The 22,425-nt window shown below is 30.6% G+C and overlaps 2 protein-coding genes across 2 annotated transcripts; one reads left to right on the forward strand and one right to left on the reverse strand.

The window, feature by feature from the left end:
* Positions 1-8,388: 8,388 nt before the first annotated feature.
* Positions 8,389-12,757, reverse strand: LOC109817085 (protein root UVB sensitive 2, chloroplastic). The gene is made up of 10 exons (XM_020382279.3): positions 12,581-12,757; positions 12,373-12,495; positions 11,813-11,901; positions 11,640-11,724; positions 10,426-10,485; positions 10,239-10,332; positions 10,048-10,145; positions 9,657-9,836; positions 9,292-9,414; positions 8,389-9,053 (listed from the first exon to the last, which is right to left on the reverse strand). Exons 1-10 carry the CDS (start codon positions 12,590-12,592, stop codon positions 8,628-8,630), a joined length of 1,290 nt encoding a protein of 429 aa, XP_020237868.1. The 5' UTR covers positions 12,593-12,757; the 3' UTR covers positions 8,389-8,627.
* A 686-nt stretch (positions 12,758-13,443) lies between these two features.
* On the forward strand, positions 13,444-18,370 carry LOC109817078 (histone acetyltransferase subunit NuA4-domain protein). The gene is made up of 7 exons (XM_020382272.3): positions 13,444-13,673; positions 13,759-13,853; positions 14,477-14,577; positions 16,601-16,670; positions 17,567-17,594; positions 17,674-17,734; positions 17,886-18,370. The coding sequence occupies exons 1-7, from the start codon at positions 13,661-13,663 to the stop codon at positions 17,989-17,991; spliced, it is 474 nt and encodes a 157-aa protein (XP_020237861.1). The 5' UTR covers positions 13,444-13,660; the 3' UTR covers positions 17,992-18,370.
* The last annotated feature ends 4,055 nt before the right edge of the window (positions 18,371-22,425 follow it).

A 22,425-nucleotide genomic window follows, 5' to 3' on the forward strand; every position in this document is an offset into this window, starting at 1 on the left:
CAAAAGATCATATCCCTAATTATTTCTTGTAGAGTTTCCCATAGAAACCCATAGAGCACTCTAATTCATATCAAAACTTATCTAATTTTGAAATCAAACATATATTCATGCATCACATCCAACCAGAAATCCAATAGAAAACTCAGATATTAAAACAGAAAACTCAGATATTAAAACAGAAAACTTTCATAATTTGTTTGTTCCTAAAGCATGCATCAGGCAAGTGATTGGCGCCACATGCATGCATCTATGAGTCGAGTCCATGATATCATTGTATGATGAATGACTGTGCATGTGTTATTGTTGTATGTGAAATTTGAATTTGTACTTGATTAATGTGACTGTGCTTGTATGAGTTGTGTGTGTTGCCTAACTGTTATTTCTACACCTGGAATCGAGTGAGATGTTTCTCATTCCCTTTTTGTTCTTGTATATGTTTAAATTATGTTGTAGCTAATCATCATCATGAGGATGTTGATGATGAGGTTTAAGGCTTCAGTTGGGCATGCTCTGATAGGATGTGACACCAGGCATAACTAGGCTTAGTTTAGGATGTTATTATTTTAAAAGCCTTAGTTTTCTTTTCTTTTGTAATTTTGAACGTTCTTGATAAAAGACCAAAATGTGCATCTTTGTCATATTATTTTTATTACATGATTTGGAAGTTATAAATTAATTCTTAACTAGGAGGCACTGCCACCTTTGCTGGAATTAATCTATATTTCCTTTATTATTTTTTATGATTTCTTGAATTTTGATACTTACATGTTGACTTTTTATGATTTATGAGTTATGAATGTAAATCTTCTACCTTATGATATTTGAGACATTTGTTTTATACATGAAAGATGTTATTAAACTATGAAAGATTTTATTTACTAAAAAAAATTATTATTTACGTTTATTGTGTATTAATGTTGGGAAAGAGGATGTCACAATTCACAGTTGGTGTTAATACAAGTCTTATTTACACGTGTGCATGAGTGCGTTAATTCCTATTGAAAAGTTTAGATTTTGATGATTTCGCATCAACTACTTATGTTAATGCAAGATTCGTTTACATATGTGTTAATGGATATTGTAAAATTTAGGTTTTCTTATCGGTAAAAATTATAACGACAATAGCATGCTTGAGATTTAAGATTTCGTTTAAAGTATTCTAACTTTACACCTTTAAGTAAACTTTAATAGTTTAATATATGTAAATAATCCAATTTAAGATTTCGTATAAACTATTTTAACTTCACACTATTAAGTCTACTTTAATAGTTTAATACATTCAAACAATTTATTGTGTATGTATACTTAATTTAATATAACATTTAAAAATTATCTAACAAAAATATATAATATAAATTATTTTTAAAATAAAATTTAAAATAATTATTTTGAAATTTAATTACAATATCTTTTATTGCTTACAATTTCATAAATAAGTTTCTTTTTAGTGATAAGATGGTGTGAGTGTTCTGGGGGAAGGACATAAAGTTAGAGAGACAAGGAAGATATGAATTTGAATCCTCTTGCTAACAACTAACAATTAACATTTGTTGATATAAAAAAAAATTCACTTAATTTTTGAAAATGCATATTTTATTACTAAGTTTCAAAGTTTTCACATATTATATCCTCCTATTAGTTGATAACTCAGTTTAATACATATTTGAAATAAACTTTCAATTTAACGGTTAAATTTACAAAATTCACATTTAATATAAAATTATTAAACGGTGTAATACTTAGTAAAAGTTACACTAATGTTATTATTACCACTCTCTCTATATATATATGCAAGATTATATATATAAAGATCGTGACGATGTTACACCGAATATATAGATTATTAATTTTATTTTTTCTGTTTTTTTTAATGTAACAGAAAAAATACAATGAAAGATAATATAATTCCATCCTTGATGCAATACTAATTTTTCAATATTCTTAAATCTAAATTAATATCAAGACTAATTAATTATATTAAATGCACAACGCACGACTAATATTTTTATTTTAATATGTGTATCATACAAGTTAAATATTTAATATATATAATTAAAATTTAAAATAAATATTATATAAATTATATTTTATATTTATAATAAAAAATTTATATAATATCATAAAATTATTTTTATTTATGAATAATTTATTTTAAAAATATTAAAATTTAATATATAAATAAAAATTATGATAAATAGAATATAATTAGATATAAAATTAATTTTTAAAAATTAAAAAATTTGTCGAAGAATAGAGTCTAAAAAATAAAAATCCTCTTGATCCAAAATAGTCATTCATTGTTTTATATACAGAGGTGATGAGTTGATATATAATTTTTTTTTACACAAATATATTTTATATTATTTTTTAATTTTGAAAATATATGATTATTATTGTTCATTTTTAATTTTAATACCATCATATATTTCCTTTAAAAGTTATTAACTATCATCTTTTTTATTTTTCTTGTGAAAAATAAAACTGAATGTATGTATTAATATAAATTATTTGTAAAATAAATTGTAAAAAATATATATTTAAATGTAAGTATTAATATATAATATATAATATTATTATTCTCATTTTCCAATCAGTTTTTGATTTTGAATTATTATTATTATTATTATTATTATTATTATTATTATTATATTACCTATATAAGTATCATATTTTATTATGATTACTTTTTATTTAATGATATTTTTATTTATATAAATTCTGATGAGAAATCACAAATTTGATATATATATATATATAATATTTTTTTATAAATCATAATTATATTTTTTTATCAAAGATAATCTTGCTCTAAGTCGGGTAAGACTATTATAGGAAATAAAGTTTTTCCTTTGAAATATAATTACATGTTAAGAACTCAAACTTCAGACTACTTATTAATTACAAAAAATTAACAAGTATTAAAAATTAGGTGATATGTAAGGATATAATTAATAACATAATAATTAATAATATTTTAAAATTTTAAAATAAATAAAAATTAAAAAAATAAAAATTTAATAAAAATATGATAAATAAAAAAGAATGGGGAAGTATATTATATTTAATAAATATAATATTTAATACTGTTTTATAATATTTATTTATATTTATAAAATATTACATTAATAACATTTAGTGCCGGTTAAAAAAAATTTAAGTGCTACATTAATATTTTTGTAATAAATATTATTAGTGTGAGCAATTTATATAAATATAATTATGTAGATCAAACTTACAAATTTTTAAAAGACTTGAAAACAATTTAATACTTCATTTCATTAATTTAATTTAACATATAAAATCAATGTGTGTGTGAATATATATATATATATATATATATATATATATATATATATAATATATATATATATATATATAAAAGAAGAGATCCACTTAACCCTAAATCCTAAACTTATAGTACACATATCATACTTAATCATTACACATATTTCATACTAAATTATTACAACATCTCATACCATATAAATTTCCAATCAATCATGCCACACCAATACACATGTCATAACGTCAATCCATTCACATTACTCTACATACTGCCCTAAATTAACAATTATAGCGCAAAAACTCTCATCATGCATATTTCAAGTAAAAGACTCTATGTGACATTCTATCTTATGTAGTCAACTCAGACTTATCTCATTCTCTTAACATATCATCTTAATGTAAGTCTCATGTATACACATCATCACCATTTCATTCTTATGTCATGCATTACCATCATCTCACATCACATTATTTATCAATGTTTCAAATGTTGTACACAATATTCTCGAGCCAAACATCAACATCACCTCACATTACCCATAACCACCTCCAATCACATTATGTACCGTCATCTCTTGCCACATAAACTTTTCATGTTACACATAAATATATCATATCATACATATTGCATAAAAACATCTCATTGCATACAAGCACAAAGTCTCAAGCACAAAATATCACAAAACATAATCTTGTATCTTCAACATAACTCACTCACAAATATCTTCTCATTCTAGCTCTTTCTTAAACATTGATATAAGTTGTTCAAATCATCTCTAAGATTAAATACTCAAAGGGTAAAAAAACTAACAATTATAACTCTTGTATGATCCTTATATGTTTAAATGTTTAGTTTTTGTGAAGAGGCTGAGGCTTTGTTTGAGGTTTGAGTATGTTTTTATGGCTAAAATGTGCCGAAGAATGTGCAAAACAGATGGGAAAAAATATTGTTTTCAGACCAATTTTAAAGTTGCTATAAGAACCTGTTTGAAATAGTTTTTAGTCATTTTTTAATGTAACATCCCAAATTTTATACAATAGTTAATTATTATTTTTATATTTATGAAAATTATTTTCTTATAGTTATTAATTAATAAAAAGGGTTTTTTTAGAATATTTTAGAGATTTTTTTAAATATTTATAAAAAATTAATTTTTATATGAAATTCTGTTTTTTTAGGCCCAGAACAGGCTGTTCCAAAAAGTGGAACGGGCCGTTCCAAACAATGAAAGTAAACTATTTTTGAAGGACCAGAACGGACCGTTCCAAATGGTGGAACGGGCCGTTCCAAATTAGTAAAGAGGCCAATTTGGGTTATTCAAGAACGGGCCGTTCCCAAAAGTAGAACGGGTCGTTCTATGATTCTAAAAATGTCTAAAAACCTTAGTTGGAAATAGCCGTTCCAGTTATGGTCATTGTGAGTAAATATCAACCCCAGAACGGGGCGTTCTGGTTTAAGAACGGGCCGTTTTGGTGTTGAGAACGGGTCGTTTCAGTAATAAATTTTGCATATAATGGATGGATCCAGAACGGGCCGTTCCGACCACCCCTGAATGCCTATAAATAGGAGGGAGGGGCTGTGAAAAAAAATTATAACTGACCAAGGGTGAAAACTTAGAGAGAGAAAGAGAAAGAGAGAGAGAGAGAAAAAGAGAGAGAGAAAGAAAGAGAAAGAAAGAGGGAATCCAGAAGAGGAGATTAGCAAGGTTCTGCTCTAGTTTCAGCTCTTGCTTATCAAGGTAAGGGGGAGTGAGAAACCTCACTCGAGGGTGTGGGAATAATTGTTGGGTAGTCGAATTGGCCCCAATCCCTTGTCTGATACATGTTTCTAGGAACATGCAAAGTATGAATGTGTTCTGTTTTACTTTCTGATTACTTTGTTGTGTTCCTTGTTGGAGATGATGAATGAATATGTAACTAATTTTGAAAATAAATAAGTTTTAATATGAACTAAAATGCTCTGTAGATTTCCTGTGCAGACCTTATGAGGAATAACCATGACATGACTATGTGAAATATGAACAAATGACATGAGACATGAAAATGGACTATTGAGATAAGCTATGACTATGAGAATATGAGGAATAATTATGTGAGACAATAAATGAAATTCTGTGATAAGTGAAATGTTGAGTCAATGAAATTGTGAATGTATGACATGCATCATATACATATATAATTCCAAGTGTGCCGCTTAGACCGCATACCAGTGATGTAACATGCTAACAAGGTGTACCTTAGGGTCACCCATGACGTAACATGCTAACAAGGTGTACCTTAGGGTCACCCATGACGTAACATGCTAACAAGATGTACCTTAGGGTCACCCACGACGTAACATGCTAACAAGGTGTACCTTGGGTCACCCACAATGTAACATGCTAACAAGGTGTACCTTGGGTCACCCACGACGTAACATGATGATATGATGAGAAATGTGATTATGAGACACGTGATTGGCGCCACATGCATGCATCTATGAGTCGAGTCTATGACATCATTGCATGATGAATGACTATGCATGTGTTATTGTTGTATGTGAAATTTGAATTTGCACTTGATTAATGTGACTGTGCTTGTATGAGTTGTGTTTGTGTTACCTAATTGTTATTTCTACACTTAGAATCGAGTGAGATATTTCTCACTCCCTTGTTGCTCTTGTATATATTTAAATTATGTTGCAGGTGATCATCATCATGAGGATGTTGGTAATGAGGCTTAAGGCTTCAGTTATGCATGCTCTGATAGGATGTGACATTAGGCATAGCTAGACTTAGTTTAGGATGTTATTGTTTTAAAAGCCTTAGTGTTCTTTTCTTTTGCAATTTATAGCAAAAATATAACGTAGATAAAGTTTATAATCCAAGGAAAGTGTTTGTTCAGAATTGTAATTTTGAACGTTCTTGATGAAAGGCCAAAGTGTGTATCTTTGTTATATTTTTATTACATGATTTGGAAGTTATAAATTAATTCCTAACTAGGAGGCACTGCCACCTTTGCTGGAATTAATCTATATTTTCCTTTATATGATTTCTTGAGTTTTGATACTTACAAGTTGACTTTTTATGATTTATGAGTTACGAATGTGAATCTTCTACCTTATGATATTTGAGACAATTGTTTTATCCATGAAAGATGTTGTCAATTATGAAAAATTTTATTTACTCAAAAAGAAAAAGAAAAAAAAATTATTATTCACATTTATTGTGTATTAATGTTGAGGTAGAGGGTGTCCCATTTAACATTATTAACTCTTTTAAAACAACATTATTAACTAGGAAATTGATAAATCTGACAGGAGAATTATATACACTTATTTAAAGTACTCTAACTCTACTTTCATGTTTATTGGAAATGTTTTCAAGTGAGAGAATTACGGTCCCTTGAAATGACTTCCAACTAAAAACCAGTGATTTTTAAATTTTTTTTTTTTTAAATTTTTTTATGAATCTGCCCACAATTTCAATTTTTATAGGTTAATATTTTATTTGGTCCCTAAAATTTTTGACAAAAAATTAATTAAGTCCTTAAATTAAAAATATAATTGGATCTTTCATTTTTTTATATTTTTCTAATTTAATTTGAAACTAGAAATTTTACTTATAATCCCTGAAATTTTACAAAATATATTTATATTCTCACATATACATATTAAGTTATAATTTTGTCTGTTACAATTTCTTACAATTTAATAATTCTAATGATTAGAGAGATTAATCAAATATTATTGTCCAAGTATGAAAACATAAATAATATTCTGTCAAATTTCAAAATATAAAAAGATGAAGACCTAATTACAAACTTTTTAGTTTAGAGACTTAATTAAAAATTTTAAAAAAATTCATGTATCAAATGAAGTATTAAACTCTTTATATATATATATATAAGTTTTTTTTTTGATAAAATATAAATAATAAGTTAAAAATACGTATTTTTAATTATTATGATAGGTTCTGACCTAATTTAATAAAATTATTAGAAATTAAACAAAAGTTAAAAAGATAAAGTCTCAAAATTTATTAATCAAGTGCAGATTTAATTTATTTAAATTGTTTTTACGAAAGAAACTTTTATTTAATATATGAAAAATTGTCGAGTGACCTATAGTTATATTGAAAGAAAAAAAATATTGCCCAATAGAAGTTCACATGTTACCTATTGGGTCTCTTCTTATATGTAAGAGATTTATTGATCAAGACAAATATGTTTGAGTCTAAGCCTATGTAAGAGATTTATTGATCAAGACAAATATGTTTGAGTCTAAGCCCATTTCCTCTCCTATGGTTTCTAATTGCAAGTTGTCTAAGCATGGATCTGATTTGTTACAGACCCTTCCTTTTACAGATAAGATGTTGGAGCATTGCAATATGCACTATTTATCATCCTAAGCTAAGTTATGTTGTAAATAAAGTGTCAGTTTATGGCTTGACCATTGGAAACTCACCAGACAGCAGTTAAAAGAATCTTAAGATACCTCAAGGTGCTCTCATTGTGGTCTACTTATACACCATATTATTCCTAATCAACTTCTTGCTATTCGAGTTTTTTGTGATGTAGGTTGGACAGCTAATCCTAATGTCAATAGGTCAACCTCAAAAGTTGTAATCTATTAAGAGCCTAATCCAATCTCATGGTGGTCTAGAAAACAAACTGTGGTTTTTAGGTCTACTACTGATGCAGAATAAAGAAGCCTTGTTGCCGCCAAAATAGACATTCCTATGTGAGAATTTCAGTGTTGTGAATTTGGCTCATAATCTTGTATTTCATGCAAGAACAAAGCAAATGGAACTTGATGTTTCTTTGTTTGAGAGGAAGTTGTTGTCAAACAATTGGTGCTTCAACATATTCTAAGACAAGCTGAGAATAGGTTGATATTCTTATCAAGTCTTTGTCGCCTACTGGATTTTCTTTTCTTTGGTTTCCAGGTCTTCTTGAATTTTAGGGGAGTGATTCTCTTATTGTATTTTAGTTTAATTTTACTACAATAGGGTTGAGTTAGGAGTTGTATTAAGAAAAATTCAAATTGCATATCAACTAAAGATAAGTCTACTATAGTATACAAGTATGAAATAATTTTCGGTTAACAAATCGATTTTGAATGGATGGATTAAGTTCAAACTTATATTCTAAAATAATTGCAATTTGCAACAATGTACATCCTAGATGGACCCTTGATACTTTACATAAAAACCAAGGGTGAGACATGCTCTGCAACAGCAAGTTAAATACAAACTTCTATATCAAGATTAACTTGAAGAGGTAATCTGAACCTTCATATGTAATGCATCCACTCTCAGAATAGGCAAAAAGCCTAGTAAAGCAAATATAGATCAATTTGTACACTACAATGTAAAGCGGCTTCCACTTCCATCCAGAAAGCGATCTGTATGCCACCCTTTGAACTGTAATTCTTTTAAAAACACGGGAAAAACTTCATTCATTTTCTCGTAGGCCTGTAGTAGGGTCCTGGTACTGAGCTCATGAGAGGCCTTGTCAATTTGTACCGCATATGCAGCAACTAGCCACCCTCTCAATGCATCTTCACCAATAGCATCTCGCTCCAATACCATGTCAATGCACCTATTATCACCATTTAAAAAGAACTTCTCCCCAGGGAAAACTTGTTTTAATTCAAAAAGCCTTGAAGGCTTAATAACCTTGTGAAAAGCCCTACCCACTCTTACATTTCCAGCATCTTCTACGAGTCTATGAGGAAATAACAAATCTTCTCGATATCTTAGATCAGCTGGGCTTGATACATTTCCAGCCTGGCTTGAACTCAATTATCAGTCCAACAGCATTTCAGTTTTACACATAAAGAAGAGAAATAACACACTCTCTACTACTGGTTGAAATTGATTTGAAATCACAAATTTTTGCGAGTCTGACCTCATTTGTATTTTTCAACCAATAACAGAGTGTGTGCTAGAAAGAGTGCGTAACTAGCACTCCTCAATAAAGAAAGGAAACCAAGGGAGAATTCATTTAAAAAAAATCAGACCACACCTTGAGAAAATCAGCCACAATCAATGCAGTTCTTTGTGGATTCAAGGTATTGACAGGAGTTGCTCTCATTTCTTCAGTAACGCAGTATATGTGTATAAATGATAGTAGAGGCCCCACAACCAACTAAAAAGAAATGTTTCATAATCCATCAGTTTGGATTCATAAATAAAAGCATATTTATTATTTCAGTAAATGACCTGATTATTTCTATCTCAAGAGGATAAAATAATAATAAAGTTATTTCTTTTATATTTTTTTAATAATGTTTCTAATTACAAATAATCAATATGGCTACCACAATATCTAACAGAAATCACATAATTTTTTACATTAGATGTTGGTCAAATTTTGATACAGATCTGTACCTTTCCCTGCATTGACGCACATACAGTAGATGCTAATTGAATTCCAACTCCAATTCCAACAACATTGAAGAGAGTTGAAATAGCCTCCCCTCTGGCAAATAGGTCACTTAGATTTCCTTCTTTTGCAAATGACGAATATATAGGTAATCTTGTAGCTCTTGTTGCTACAATTGCCATCCCCTGTTGACTCCAAAATAAATGGAAACGTAAGTTTATATCCAAAATGGAATAGTTTAATGAACAGTTACTTTCACTAGAACAAGATATGTTATCTATCATGATATACATAGGCATGAATGAGAAATTGAGAATGAACAACTAGTAATTTATCAACTTTGTATTACAAAAAATGCCACCATCTAAATAAATTTTAAAAACACAAATTGTTTACCTTGGCAAAATTGCCTAGGCCCGCCATTTCAAGAAAAAGCTGTGGACATAAGGGAGAAAGCACTTCCAAACCAGTGCCTAAATCATAGAGCACATCACCTGCAAGATGAAAGGTTTGCCACAGTCATAAACCATAGAATGTGACAAATAAGAGCTAATATATGGAAAAAAAAGTTCCAAACTTAAACAAACCTAAAATTCTCCAACGTTTAGGCTCAGAATCCATTCTTGCACCCAAATTGCTACATATTATATTCCCTAAATGTTGCATTCCATCCTTTAAAACCTGAATATCATCCAGAGAAATGAATTATGTATTAAATGCATGCCAACATAACTGGTCTGAGAAATTGTCAATTACAAAGTAGCATCAAATTACCCAACTAACAGCAGTTGCCTGTGCAGGAGTGGGCCGCATGCCTGCAGCAAATAGCAGTGACTGCAGAAGAATAAGCATACAGACCAAGAATACTAACAAAACTGGAAGAGAAAATGTGGCAAACTTGTAATCCTTATTGCTATATAATCTATACATGAATTGGTATCAGAATCAGAGTGCTATAGAAAAGACAGCAGAGACTAAGAACACTGCACAATACAGAAGTATGACTCTCTCCAGGGATTTGAGAGACCTTGCCTCTCCTTTCTCTTCATGCAAAAACTCCCCCTCATTCCAAATCTCTCCTCCTGACCAACATTATCTGTGTAGTAACAAAATAAATGGCTACTTCTGTTTCTCTGTTATTTCTATTGATGACAGCTGAGTGCTCTAACTCTCTACACTCCGTATTCTTCCCAATTTTGACTCCTCTTGTTGGAGGTCTGCTAACAGACACCCACTTCAAACTTAGTTGCTTTGTAAGGATCCTTCTGTAAAAACTTACAGTAAGTAAACAACAAATATCCGTGTATTATAGGCATTACAATATATTAAATTAGGCTCGCATGTTATATCATTGCCACAACATTGTGCTGGACTCCTTAAGACTACCGCATCAGGCATCAGCTCTTCATTACTTGTTCCCTCAATGCCAACTCATCTTCTCTTCAACTCTCAAGTCATGCCAGCAACCCTATTTCTTTGTCCCTAGCCAAATTCATATACTCATATTTTCATTTAATGTCTTTTTAGCTTCCTTTCTTTTAACACAGATGAGTAACTATTTGTGATAAGTCAAACTAAATGTTCCGTTAATAACATTTCCTTCCAATATGAGTTGTTCTCAATCATAAACCCTTACACTAATCACATTAATCAATGGCCTATTGCCCTTAACTATAGGCTTCCAGTTTGGCAAAGAGGTGATGTTGCAAACAAACTCGCTCCCTTTAATATTCATTTCACTTAATAATATATAATAATAAAGTTATACATCAATTGTAGTTATCTGCCCGGACACACCAACATCCACTGTGTTTGGATTAGCTTAAGAGAAGGAAGTGGCTTTTCGCTAAAAATAACGAAAATCAAAATGCACATAGTTTCTGCAACATGTAAGGAATAAACATGATTCGAAGTAAAAGAATTTAGCATCAGTCATTAGGAAAGTGGTTACATGATTTGCTGAGGTACTCAAGTTATTAGAATAAGACCTGAGTTGATAACACTGATAGCGCCGCACTCGCAATGTGTTGTAGTGCTCGAAACTGTGTGTATCTTAGGTAACCTTCATTCACACTACAAAAAACAGCAAAAAAAAAAAAAAAATTAATTAGCAAGTCAAATAACTAAGGCATACCATATATTCAGGAAAAGACCAATCAACCTGTATGGATATCCTGAAGGGAAAAATTTATTCAGGAAAGACTCAACTATTTTGTGATGTAATGGCCTTGAATCACCAACAATCTTTACCTAAAGAGAAATAAAAAAACACATGCTGTTAGGCAGAGCAACATAGACACTCAAGAAATTCAAAATTTGTTTTCACCATTGTACCAATATTCGGAAACATGAACCAAAGTAAAGTAAGATAATTTTGCAATCATCCATGAAAGTAAAAATAAAAAAAATTAAAAAAAAATCCCAAGGAAAAAGTAAAAATAAGATGGAAACAATATTTTAGCCCAATTTTCATTTTAATCACAGCTCTGAGGAGAGTTTCCATAATCTTGTGCAAGGCAAGGTCTCCCACCCAATAAGATGGACAAAACTTTGATGCAGCCCAACTTTTTTTTTTTTGTTATTATACTATCAAGAATTAGAGTTTTATATCAATATAAACCTTTTATTTTGCGAGTTATCGAAGTAAAATTCTAATGCTAAAAGAAAAAAATAAATTAAAAAAAAAGGTATCTATGATCCTATAAAGATAGATAGGATTACAGAGAGTTGGCCGTGGGGTTCAAACTGGAAGCGGCGACAAACAGAGACAGAGGTTTCGAACCACAACACAGGAGGACCTTCACCTTCTTTCTCTGCTTTTTTCTTCCAAATTTTCATCTTCTCCTAGTTTTGCAAAACAAAAACAAAATTAAAACCAAAAAATAAAATAAGAGAAGAAAAAGAACCCAACAAAAGGTAGAGTTGATACCAGGAAATCCATGAAGGAAATCTGAATTTGGAGTGAAAAGGTAAGGACTTTGGTTTGTGGACCTCCGGTGTTGACTTTTTGTTTCGTGTCACTCAGAACTTTGGAACAGCGTTGATGAAATTCACACTACCTATCCAGTACCCGAGATTAGGATTGTTTTTTATTTTGGGAATCCGAATCTGGGTGTTTTGTCGGAATGCATATTACCATGCGTGCTATTAATTTTTATTTTATTTTTTCTAAAAATATATTAAAATATTTCATAAAAAAACTTCGCATCTTGCAGCAAACATATTAGTTGCATTAAAAAAAAAACATATTAATTCCATAAACGAAATATATCTTATTAAAAAATTAATCATCTAAAAGCTTAAAAATTTTGTTACTTTTTAGCCTAGATTAAGCTTTATTTTGTTATTATATAACAAACAAATAACAGGATTTAGAGGAAATGAGAGATGAAATTTTTTTAGGTTGTATCCTGGAGTATCCATTCACGACAGTGGTGACTAATCTCCTCGCTACGTTGGAGGCATCTCAAAGGATGGGATAGCTGGCCCCAAGATTTAACGCAAGCAGGATTCAAATCCACCTTACTTAAGCGTGGATCAACCCCTACCGCTGAATTGAGGTTATATAGAGATGAAATTTAATTTTTAATTATAAAAATTAAAATATAAATTTATCAAATTATAGAAGGTAAATAAAATTTAAACTAAAAAATATTAAAAATAAGCAGATCTAAAATGACAAATTATTTTATAAGATCTAAATCAAGAGATATTTTTTTTAATGTAAAAAACATCAAAATTATATATAAAAAAAATATGTAAAAGAATTTGACACATGAACGCAAATCTCCATCTTTCAAGTCCGCTCTGTTTTAATCGCCGCGTCATTCTCAATCCTGACATTGTTTTTTAACTCTAACACCAGTGGCTGATTTGGCGTAACATGATTGGTTAATCGAACCGAAAACTGATTCAGAGAGTGAACCCTAGAAGACAAGAATTGGGTATTTAGGGTTTCCTTTTTTCCTCTTCGTTTTTCATATTCCTCAAATAATTCGTTCTCTCGAACATGGAATCGGAAGGTAATAACCCTTTATTTCCGTTGCCCTTCGATTGAATTGAAAAATTTTCGGGTTACTAAACCTATAACACAATGTCCTGTTCTAGGGCAAAAGGGTACGGTGAACCCATCCGCAATGTTGGCTTCTCTTCTTAGTAGGAGGGCCAAGCTTCACGAAGAGCTTCGCAGCATTGAAAAGCAGGTAGCTTTTTCTACGTTGGCATCTGGGTTGCTTTGGTTGCTTCGAAAGGAACGAAAAGTGTTTCTCTCTATGCCGGTTACAATTTATTATTATTATTTTTTGGTTCCTATAAATTTGTGCTTTCTGTTGGTTGGTCGATTCAATTCCGTCTACAATATGATAATTGGCCTATGGGCAAAATGTAATTTAACCTAAAATTGGGCATTTCACGTGATTTTAAATTCTATGTAACTGATGTTTCTTGTTGAATTGGGCATGTAGTGATACACTTCTGCTGCAATATCTATGATGTTCCAACCCCATTCCCATGCTTCAGTTGATCAACTTGTTTTGAAGATTTTACACTGACCAGTAATATGCCAAAATATGTATTGTAAGCGATGGAAAATAGTCATTTTACAAGTCAGCTGTGAGGTTGAATGAGAACAAAATGTACATTTTAAGATGATATTAGAGGTTGTCTTAACAATTGTTGTTGGGCCTATCATGATATCTGTGGTCAAGCGGTTATTGAACTCAAACCCACATTCTAAAAACTTGGAAGTATAAAAGGTTTAGCTCCTAAAAAGAGCATTCCACGTTATTTGTAGCAAGCAGTAGCTGACATTCTCCTCTCACCATAGGTTTATGATATGGAGACAAGTTATTTACAGGATCCTGGACAATGTGGGAATGTATTAAAAGGATTTGAAGGTTTCCTATCTTCATCGAAGAACACTGCACTGTATGTATGAATTTCTTCTTTGTCTTCTAGACACTAATAATTTTCTCCCCTATCTCGACTTTTCATGACCAGGCAACCTTTTCTTTCTGTTGACATTGTTTCTGGAGTTCATTTAATTTCTGCTGAAAAGAAATAGCATCCATATTCCATATTTTCTGTCATAATCTGCTATTGTTATAATCCTAATTCCTAAGGAAAATAGGAAGCGAAAGAAAGTGCTTTCAAGTATCTGTTATACACTTGATCACAGACCATATTTATTGGGCATCAATTTGGGTGGTCTGTAATCTTGATTTGTTGATGGCTGGAAAAAGCTAACATGGGTTTGATTAACTGTATTGATTGATTCCTGATATTCCACATAAAGTGATACATTGCTGGGACTTTCTTAGATGCATTAATAATTGAATCTTAACAAGATTTTAGATTATATAATAGAATTGTTTGAAATTTTGAGAGTAGTGCGAGAATTGCAATCTGTATCTGAACTGTGTGGTTCCGGTTTAAAATGGGTTGCACCCAAAGCAGGTTAGGTCACACGTGTCCTGGTTTTAAAATCCTAGAAAATGATTCACCCCAAAATTCATGTAAACCCCCCCACCCAATGAGCCCAACCTGCCCCCCTTTGTCTGAAACACATTTGTCTTCTTCTAATTTTCTTTTCTCCTTTGTTTGTGCCTGCTACTTGAGGGCTGGCTCCTTGTTTTTGTTGTTGGTTTGCGGTGTATACTGGTTGGTGAGTTTTAAGCTGCTGGGTTGTGGTGTTCCCTTGCCGGTTTGTGTTGGTCCCTTGCTGGTTCCCTGTTTTTGTGCTGCTGGAACAAAGACAAATGTGAGTCCTAGTACCAAGTGGTCTGGATGATGTTAAGGAAATATTTTTCAAGCACTTGTGTCTGTTAAATATAATCTTTAACTTGAGACGAGGCAAAAGAGTAGAGAAGGGAGATACATATGATCTCATTTGCTTGTAGGATATTGAATCGGATGATGAATAGATCATTGAAAAGCTGACTGTTTTAGTGTTGATGAGGGAGCCCCAAACAATAAAAGGAAGAGATGTAATTATTTATATTTTGAAGTTAGAAGTTAGAACTAGAAGTAGACTTTTATTCTTTTCTTTTAATTATTAATTATATAGGTTCAAGAAACTTAAATGCCAAGACTGATAAGGAGGGAAAATCCATGATAGTTTATGAGGATGAAATTGAAAACAATGAAGAAGGGGAAGAACTTTTGATATTGGAAGATGAAGATGACTTGGAGTGATGTTGATCTTGGGGATGATGAATGATCTTTGATAGGAGTTTTTGTTTTTATTTTGAGGCTATACTGCTGAATTTGTGTGGCAGCAGCAGCCACTGTTTGCTGCATTTATGCAAGCAACAACACTGGTTTTTTCGGGTGGCTGTATTGCTGAATTTGTTTAGAAAAACGCCATCGTTTTTATGAATTTATGCAGCAAAAACACTGTTTTTATTTATTTATTTTTATTTGGAGGCTATGTTGCTGAATTGTGCAGCAGTAAACAATGATTGTTTTGCTAAATTTGTGTAGCAGGCAACCACTCTTTTTCCGCCTTGTGGCTGTTATTACTTGTATCTTTGTTTATCTTGAAGCTTAAATGCTACTATATATATGTGTGTGCGTGTTTTCATTTTTCATATGTTTCTTATGTTAAAATGCTCCTAGAGTGCTTTTATTATTCATCATGAATCTTATGATTCATGGAACAATTTGATTGATTATTCAGAAAATAAGCTTTCTGATACATGATGTGTTTCCCGATTCAACTACCATGTTGAAAGACAGTTCATGAAGTGCAGTTTTGTTATTCATGATTATTTTCTTATGATCAATTTATATTTGTTTTTGCTTTTATGCATCAGTCTCATAGATGACACTTAATTTTTTTGCATGCATGTAATCATTTGTTTTAAGGAGATATAAATTTTATCATGGTTTGGCTCCATGTTGATGTTTGCAACTTTGCATGACATTTGTGAATCAAATTTCTTCATGGCAGCTTGAAGAGGTCTAGAAAGTTTCAACCTGAAGATAGGCTCTTCTCATTATCTTCAGTGACCTCGCCTGCGGTATGTTTCTGATATTCAGTGATATGTTTCCAACCAGGAATTGAATGAAGAATGTGACTAGTGAATACTATATACTTTTTCTATGTAAGGATAGGAAAAAGATAACTTGGTGCAGTTCATCTCATGTTTAGTTTTTACATCCTTGTTAGAGAAAATGGTCATGATACTTTTGCTTGATAAAGATAGCATTAGCATGTTAATCTTTTGGGAAGATAAGAGTGATTTGGAGATGTTGGAAGCATCAGTTTCTGACATTTTTGGGCTAAAGTACATTCATAATTCTGTGCTATCTTGATTTAATCCAGCCAAAAGTAATGGCAGAGCTCAGTTAGGAAGTTTGGCAAAGAATGCCTGATCTGATGATACCATTTTGATCAATTATGGAGCAGAAAACATTTCAGAGACATACTTTTATAGAAATATGAAAGAAGGATTGAACTTCGAAATTCATGCTAGGCTCCTAGTTATATGATTGTACTGTATTTTTGTTTTATACAACTAGTACTTGGAATCTTTGTGATTTACATTTTTGGAAGTCTATTTCCCATTGAAAGAAAAGAAATTAAATGCTTTACATGTGCTTAGGTCAGGTTCTTTCATTTGATTTCAATTTTTCCTGGTGCAATGCTTATTACTATATTATAGCTGTATATATTTGAAATTTTCAAGCTTGAATAGGATGCATAAGTTTCAAGTTGGTGATACATAGATTTCTAAGGTCTTTCAATCCTTCCATCCTATTGACATCCTATGCATAAAACAAAATAATCCTTTTATTTTTTCTTCGAATTCTAATTTTTCTAGATTTCAAGGTTCATGTATTTAGTGTCAGCATTATTTCACATAAAGGTTATTTCTAACTTGTGACATGCATTTTCTTCATCTGTTTACTATAGGCTGAAGAGCTTGCAGCTGGGCGAGATGGTGAGTTAATATACACAAGCGTTTCATTTACTTTCTTGGCAAGAGTTTTTTTTATTCATTATGTTTCTGTTTATCTCAGATGGTAGATCAGATTATGGTCCTGGTCGTTCAAAAGGTGGAGGAATTTATGCTAATGGACAGTAAGCACTCAACTATTATATCTTTGCTTTATTATTTTTGAATTAACTAATTAAGTAACAGCTTACTTTACATTAACTGTCCCATAAATCTTTGCAAATATTTAAAGAATGCATGCTGTTTGAGCTAAAAAAATCTGCATGTTATACCTAGGGGTAAGCCAAAGAAAGGTAGAGGTGGGGCAAGAGATGCGAAGAGAGCTAGGGCTTCAAGTGAACAAGATTTTGATTATGAAGATGATCCTGACCTAACTTTGTGATTGAAAATGCTGCCCCAATTTTCAGTTAACCATTCTGCAAAGTTAGAGCCTGAAAATTTTGCTTCCGTACTGAATGGATAGGCACTTGGTGCTTTGCTGTTCCTCATTCAATGTATATACTATAGTCCCTATAGTTGTGGATTTTGCACATCTTGGTTGAACGATTCACACATACTCATGTTTTATGGGAGGCATGAGTGACCTGTTGTGTTGCAAGGCAGCTAGGATACAGTAAATGTTTCTCTGCACAAGTTTTTGTCTGCTAGTTGATGATTGTTTCATTAAACTTGTTCTTTCTAGCATGATTTGTTAGTGTTGTAGTAATGCTGTACAGAACAAGAAAATAAAGTCAACTAATTTGAGCTCCGATGCATATAAATTGATGTTTCCTATTGTCTTTTGAGTTTTTAGTGTGCTATAGTGCCAATTTGGAGCGGCCATTTTGAACACTGCAGTCTTGCAGGTTGGTGCTGTGGCCATTGCGGCTGCCATAGTGGCAAAAATTAGGGGTGAGCATGAGTTGGGCTGAACTGGATTTATCCTTCTAAACGTGACTTGAAGTTTTGTTTGGACCATTTTTTAAAACTTGTACTCAATTTCATCAGGATCCAAAAATATGTGGACAAGGTTGAATTGGTTCGACTTTGTAATATTATATTAATTTTAATATTATATATAGTTAAATTATAAAATAAAATAAGTATAAAATTTAAATAAAGGTATATTTTACAATGTATATTTTAAAGCATAATTACATTATAAATATAATATCATGTTATAAAAAATATTATTAAATTTTTAATATTAATGCACAATAATTAAAAAAAGCTTATAAGAGAATATTATGTCAAGTTGGATTAGATAGTTTGAAACATTCTAAATTCGTCTTAGAAATGTAGTGAGTCCAATTTCAAAATTCAAGCTTATCCACTGGGCTGGGTTGGGTCATACTCATTCTAGTGAAAATGACCCTTATATTTAACTCCTAAAATCCTTTGTAGTTGTACGTAGGGGTGGGTATGCGGACCGGTCCGGCCCGTTTAAGGCCCGGTCCGCGAAGTCTGCAATTTTAACGGGCCGGATAAATCCGGTCCGCGAAATAAATGGACTTAAATCTTCAAGTCCGTATCCGGCCCGTGAAGCCCGCGGATAAACGGATAAGTCCGCGGGCCCAATTAAATCTAAATTATTTAAATGAATATTGACTTAGATTTTGAATTTATTTTCCTTTATTTAACCTATGAAAATATGAGGAAAAAAAACATATAAAATGATATAAATATACTTCTAATAATAACATCAAACATTGTAAATAATAAATCAAAGTCTTAAATAACAAAGTTTACACATTCTAAATTTCTAATAGAAATATTTAAGTCTCAATGCCTTTAAAATTTAAAGTCCAAGCATACCAACTATTAACCAAATATTAAAGTTTTACTACCTTAAAACTTTAAAAGTCTTAATACACAACCAAACAAATATAAAACATTTGTAAGTCCAAGTACATCAAAGTCTAAATACCTTAAAACATCAAAGTCTTAATTAATATCTTAAAAACAAACATAAAATATTTGTAAGTCCAATTACATCTATCAAATATAATCAAGCATCTTCAATAATAAAATTTGAGTCCATATTTAAACGGGTAATCCGCGGGCTCGCGGATTAAATCCGCAAAATCCGCGGACTAAACGGGCCGGACCTAAAAAGTCCGTATGATTAGACGGATTAAAAAAAATGGGCCTGTTATCCGTGAAGTCCGCGAACTTACGGACCGGTCCGCGGGCTCAAGTCCATATACCCACCCCTAGTTGTACGAAGATATTACCTTTGATTCTTCCTTCTTTGATTTTGTTTTTTAATATTATGCATAAATAAAATTAATATAATAATTTTAAGGTTTGTTTTATTTAATTTTGTATTTTATATTTTTTTAGAAAAATCATCTAATTATTATAGTTGTTATTTTAAATTTAACTGTTATATTTTATTATTATCTAAATAAGTTTTAAAAAACTGATTCTGCACTGTAAACTAGTTTTTAAAACTAATTCAGAACCTATTTTTAGTGAACTAAGTCTGTTAAATAATAATATGGTTAAAATTACAAAGAAATTATAAAAGTGATTCAATTTAGTTTGGTTTAATTTTTAAAAAATAATAAAATAAAATCTTTGCAGATCAGATCTTACATGGCCTTTATTAATCCTTATAATAATCCTTCCATTTATGTAAATTTATTCAGATAGCTAGAGGCATCTGGTCCCTACAAAAATATCTCTATTTATAATTATATAGTTTGTACCCAAGGTAGAGATCAAATAAAATACATCATTTGTTTGAATTTGAAGTTTCTGTGATATTGCTCCTTTTTTAAGTTTAGTTTGTATAAGTTTTTAAATAAACACTTATAAGAATAGAAAATTAATTAATTAATTTTTTTGTTAAATCAAATTATTTTATACATCTATTTTTTTTAACCTTCCTTTAACCTTGTCAATTTATATTAGTGGATAATGGAGATCAAATATATTTAAGAGTCACTAATTTAAAATTATTAAAGAGTATACTAGTAGTATTTTCCTTACATCAAGTCATCTATTTGCATACATTTCAGAAGTAACTTGCAAGTTGCAACTAAGTAACTAATTGTATCTATATCATTTATATTTATACCGATTGATAAAAATAAAAAAAAAATACTAATCTCAACTATTTTTTTTTCCCATTTTTTTTGTAAGACCATTTTCACCTCAGCATGGATACAAATATAATAATCACTTCTCTTCCACTATTTTTACACTTTTTATTACTTTTACGCACAATTTGTTATTAACAACGATTTCTACTGATACCCACTATTCACATAATCCTTTACTTTACACTTTTTTTTTTCATGCTCTTCGAAATGTTTTTTTCTCCAAATAGTTTCTCTCTTTCTTCTTTTTGACTATTTTTTTAAAATAGCATTTGTGAAGATACAATGAGATATTTTCTACATATCTGTTCATGTGTGTTCTTTTCTTATATAAGAAGATTCTAAAATTCTATAATTATAGGCCACACTATTATTGAGAAGTAATTGGCAGTTGAAGCCCGTGACAGTTTCTCAAATTCAGCTAAAAGAAATCTAAGCCTTCAACTATATTATGATATGTCATCTTATTGTTTTTTATGTCACCTTTAAATATTTGTTCCGTATGAAGTGAGATATTTTAAAATTATGGGTAGTTACCTGTTAGGAAATAAGAGTTACAAAAATAAATGTTTATGTGTAAGAGAAAGTGACATGATTTGTTGCTTTTAAAAAAAAAAAATATATCTCATTTTTTCCACGATTGGGACAGTGTCAGTTATTTGTACAATTATAAAATTTTATAAATAAAAAAAATTGTAATTTTTATTTAAATAATTTATTTATGTGTTTTGTTTAGCCGTTTCAGTTTATCTACTTTGTGCAGTTTCTATAAAGAAAATGATATATAGGTTTTTATTTTTAAATTATGGGTAGTTACCTGTTAGGAAATAAGAGTTACACAAATAAATGTTTACGTGTAAGAGAAAGTGACATGATTTGTTGCTTTTTTTTTTTTATAAAAAAAATATCCTTTTTTCAACTATTGGAACAGTGTCAGTTATTTGTACAACTATAAAATTTTATAATAAAAAAAATTGTAGTTTTTATGAAAAAACTGCGTCAACATTTTTGAAACTAATATTGAAGTTTTGTTAATTATTTTCTTTTAATAATAATTGTGTGTTGAGTTGTTCTAAGGTGAGGTGTTGAAAAACTCTAGAATTAAAGAATTATTTAGGGGTCTTTAAGTGTTTTAGAGGAATTTTCTTAATAGATATTAAGTTTGACCATGAAAGAAGAAATATATAATGTTCCTTTTGAGAATTAAGCTTCACAAGTCCATTCTCAAGATTCCTAGAGAGATGAACTAGAGAAAAGTGCTTTGGAGATTCTGATTCTTCCTTTCTTCTTTCTAGGCTCTTCAAAGGTGTAGGAGATCTTTGTTAATCTGTGGTGGGTATTCAAAGCTTCTTGCTAAGTGTCGAAGTGTGCTGTGTGGAGTTCTCGGTGAAGCCACTCTTCTTCCCCTTCCGCTCTATTAATACTTGGAGTTGAGGTAAGGGAAGTTAGACTTCAAATTTGTGCTAGATGATGGAATTACATGACTTTAATGTACTAAATGCATGGTGGTATGATTGGATTGGAGGTGAAAATAGTTGTTTGGTGAGTTTTGTGTGCCTTGGTTCGTGAAGATGAATTTTGATGATTTGGTCTTAAATGTGGCTGCATGTGTTATTTGAGCTTGGATTCAAGTTGGTGATGATTTATATGAATATATGAAATATTGCAATACATGTTGGTATTGTTTGATTTTCAGGTGAAAAAAGGAGTAATTCGTGAGTCTGCATTGTGCA

The sequence above is a fragment of the Cajanus cajan genome, chromosome 7 (genome assembly GCF_000230855.2).
Source record: "Cajanus cajan strain Asha chromosome 7, NIPB_CcT2T_4, whole genome shotgun sequence".
NCBI classification, from domain to species: Eukaryota; Viridiplantae; Streptophyta; class Magnoliopsida; order Fabales; family Fabaceae; genus Cajanus; species Cajanus cajan.

What these genes read in the sequence shown, in the direction of transcription:
- LOC109817085 (XM_020382279.3), bottom strand. An exon ending in AACCCCACGGCCAACTCTCT is followed by an intron (nt 11,902 to 12,372) that starts GTAATCCTATCT and finishes ATTTCTCTTTAG; the next exon opens with GTAAAGATTGTTGGTGATTC. An exon ending in GTGCGTCAATGCAGGGAAAG is followed by an intron (nt 9,415 to 9,656) that starts GTACAGATCTGT and finishes ATTTCTTTTTAG; the next exon opens with TTGGTTGTGGGGCCTCTACT.
- LOC109817078 (XM_020382272.3), top strand. An exon ending in TTCGCAGCATTGAAAAGCAG is followed by an intron (nt 13,854 to 14,476) that starts GTAGCTTTTTCT and finishes CTCTCACCATAG; the next exon opens with GTTTATGATATGGAGACAAG. An exon ending in CTTCAGTGACCTCGCCTGCG is followed by an intron (nt 16,671 to 17,566) that starts GTATGTTTCTGA and finishes TGTTTACTATAG; the next exon opens with GCTGAAGAGCTTGCAGCTGG.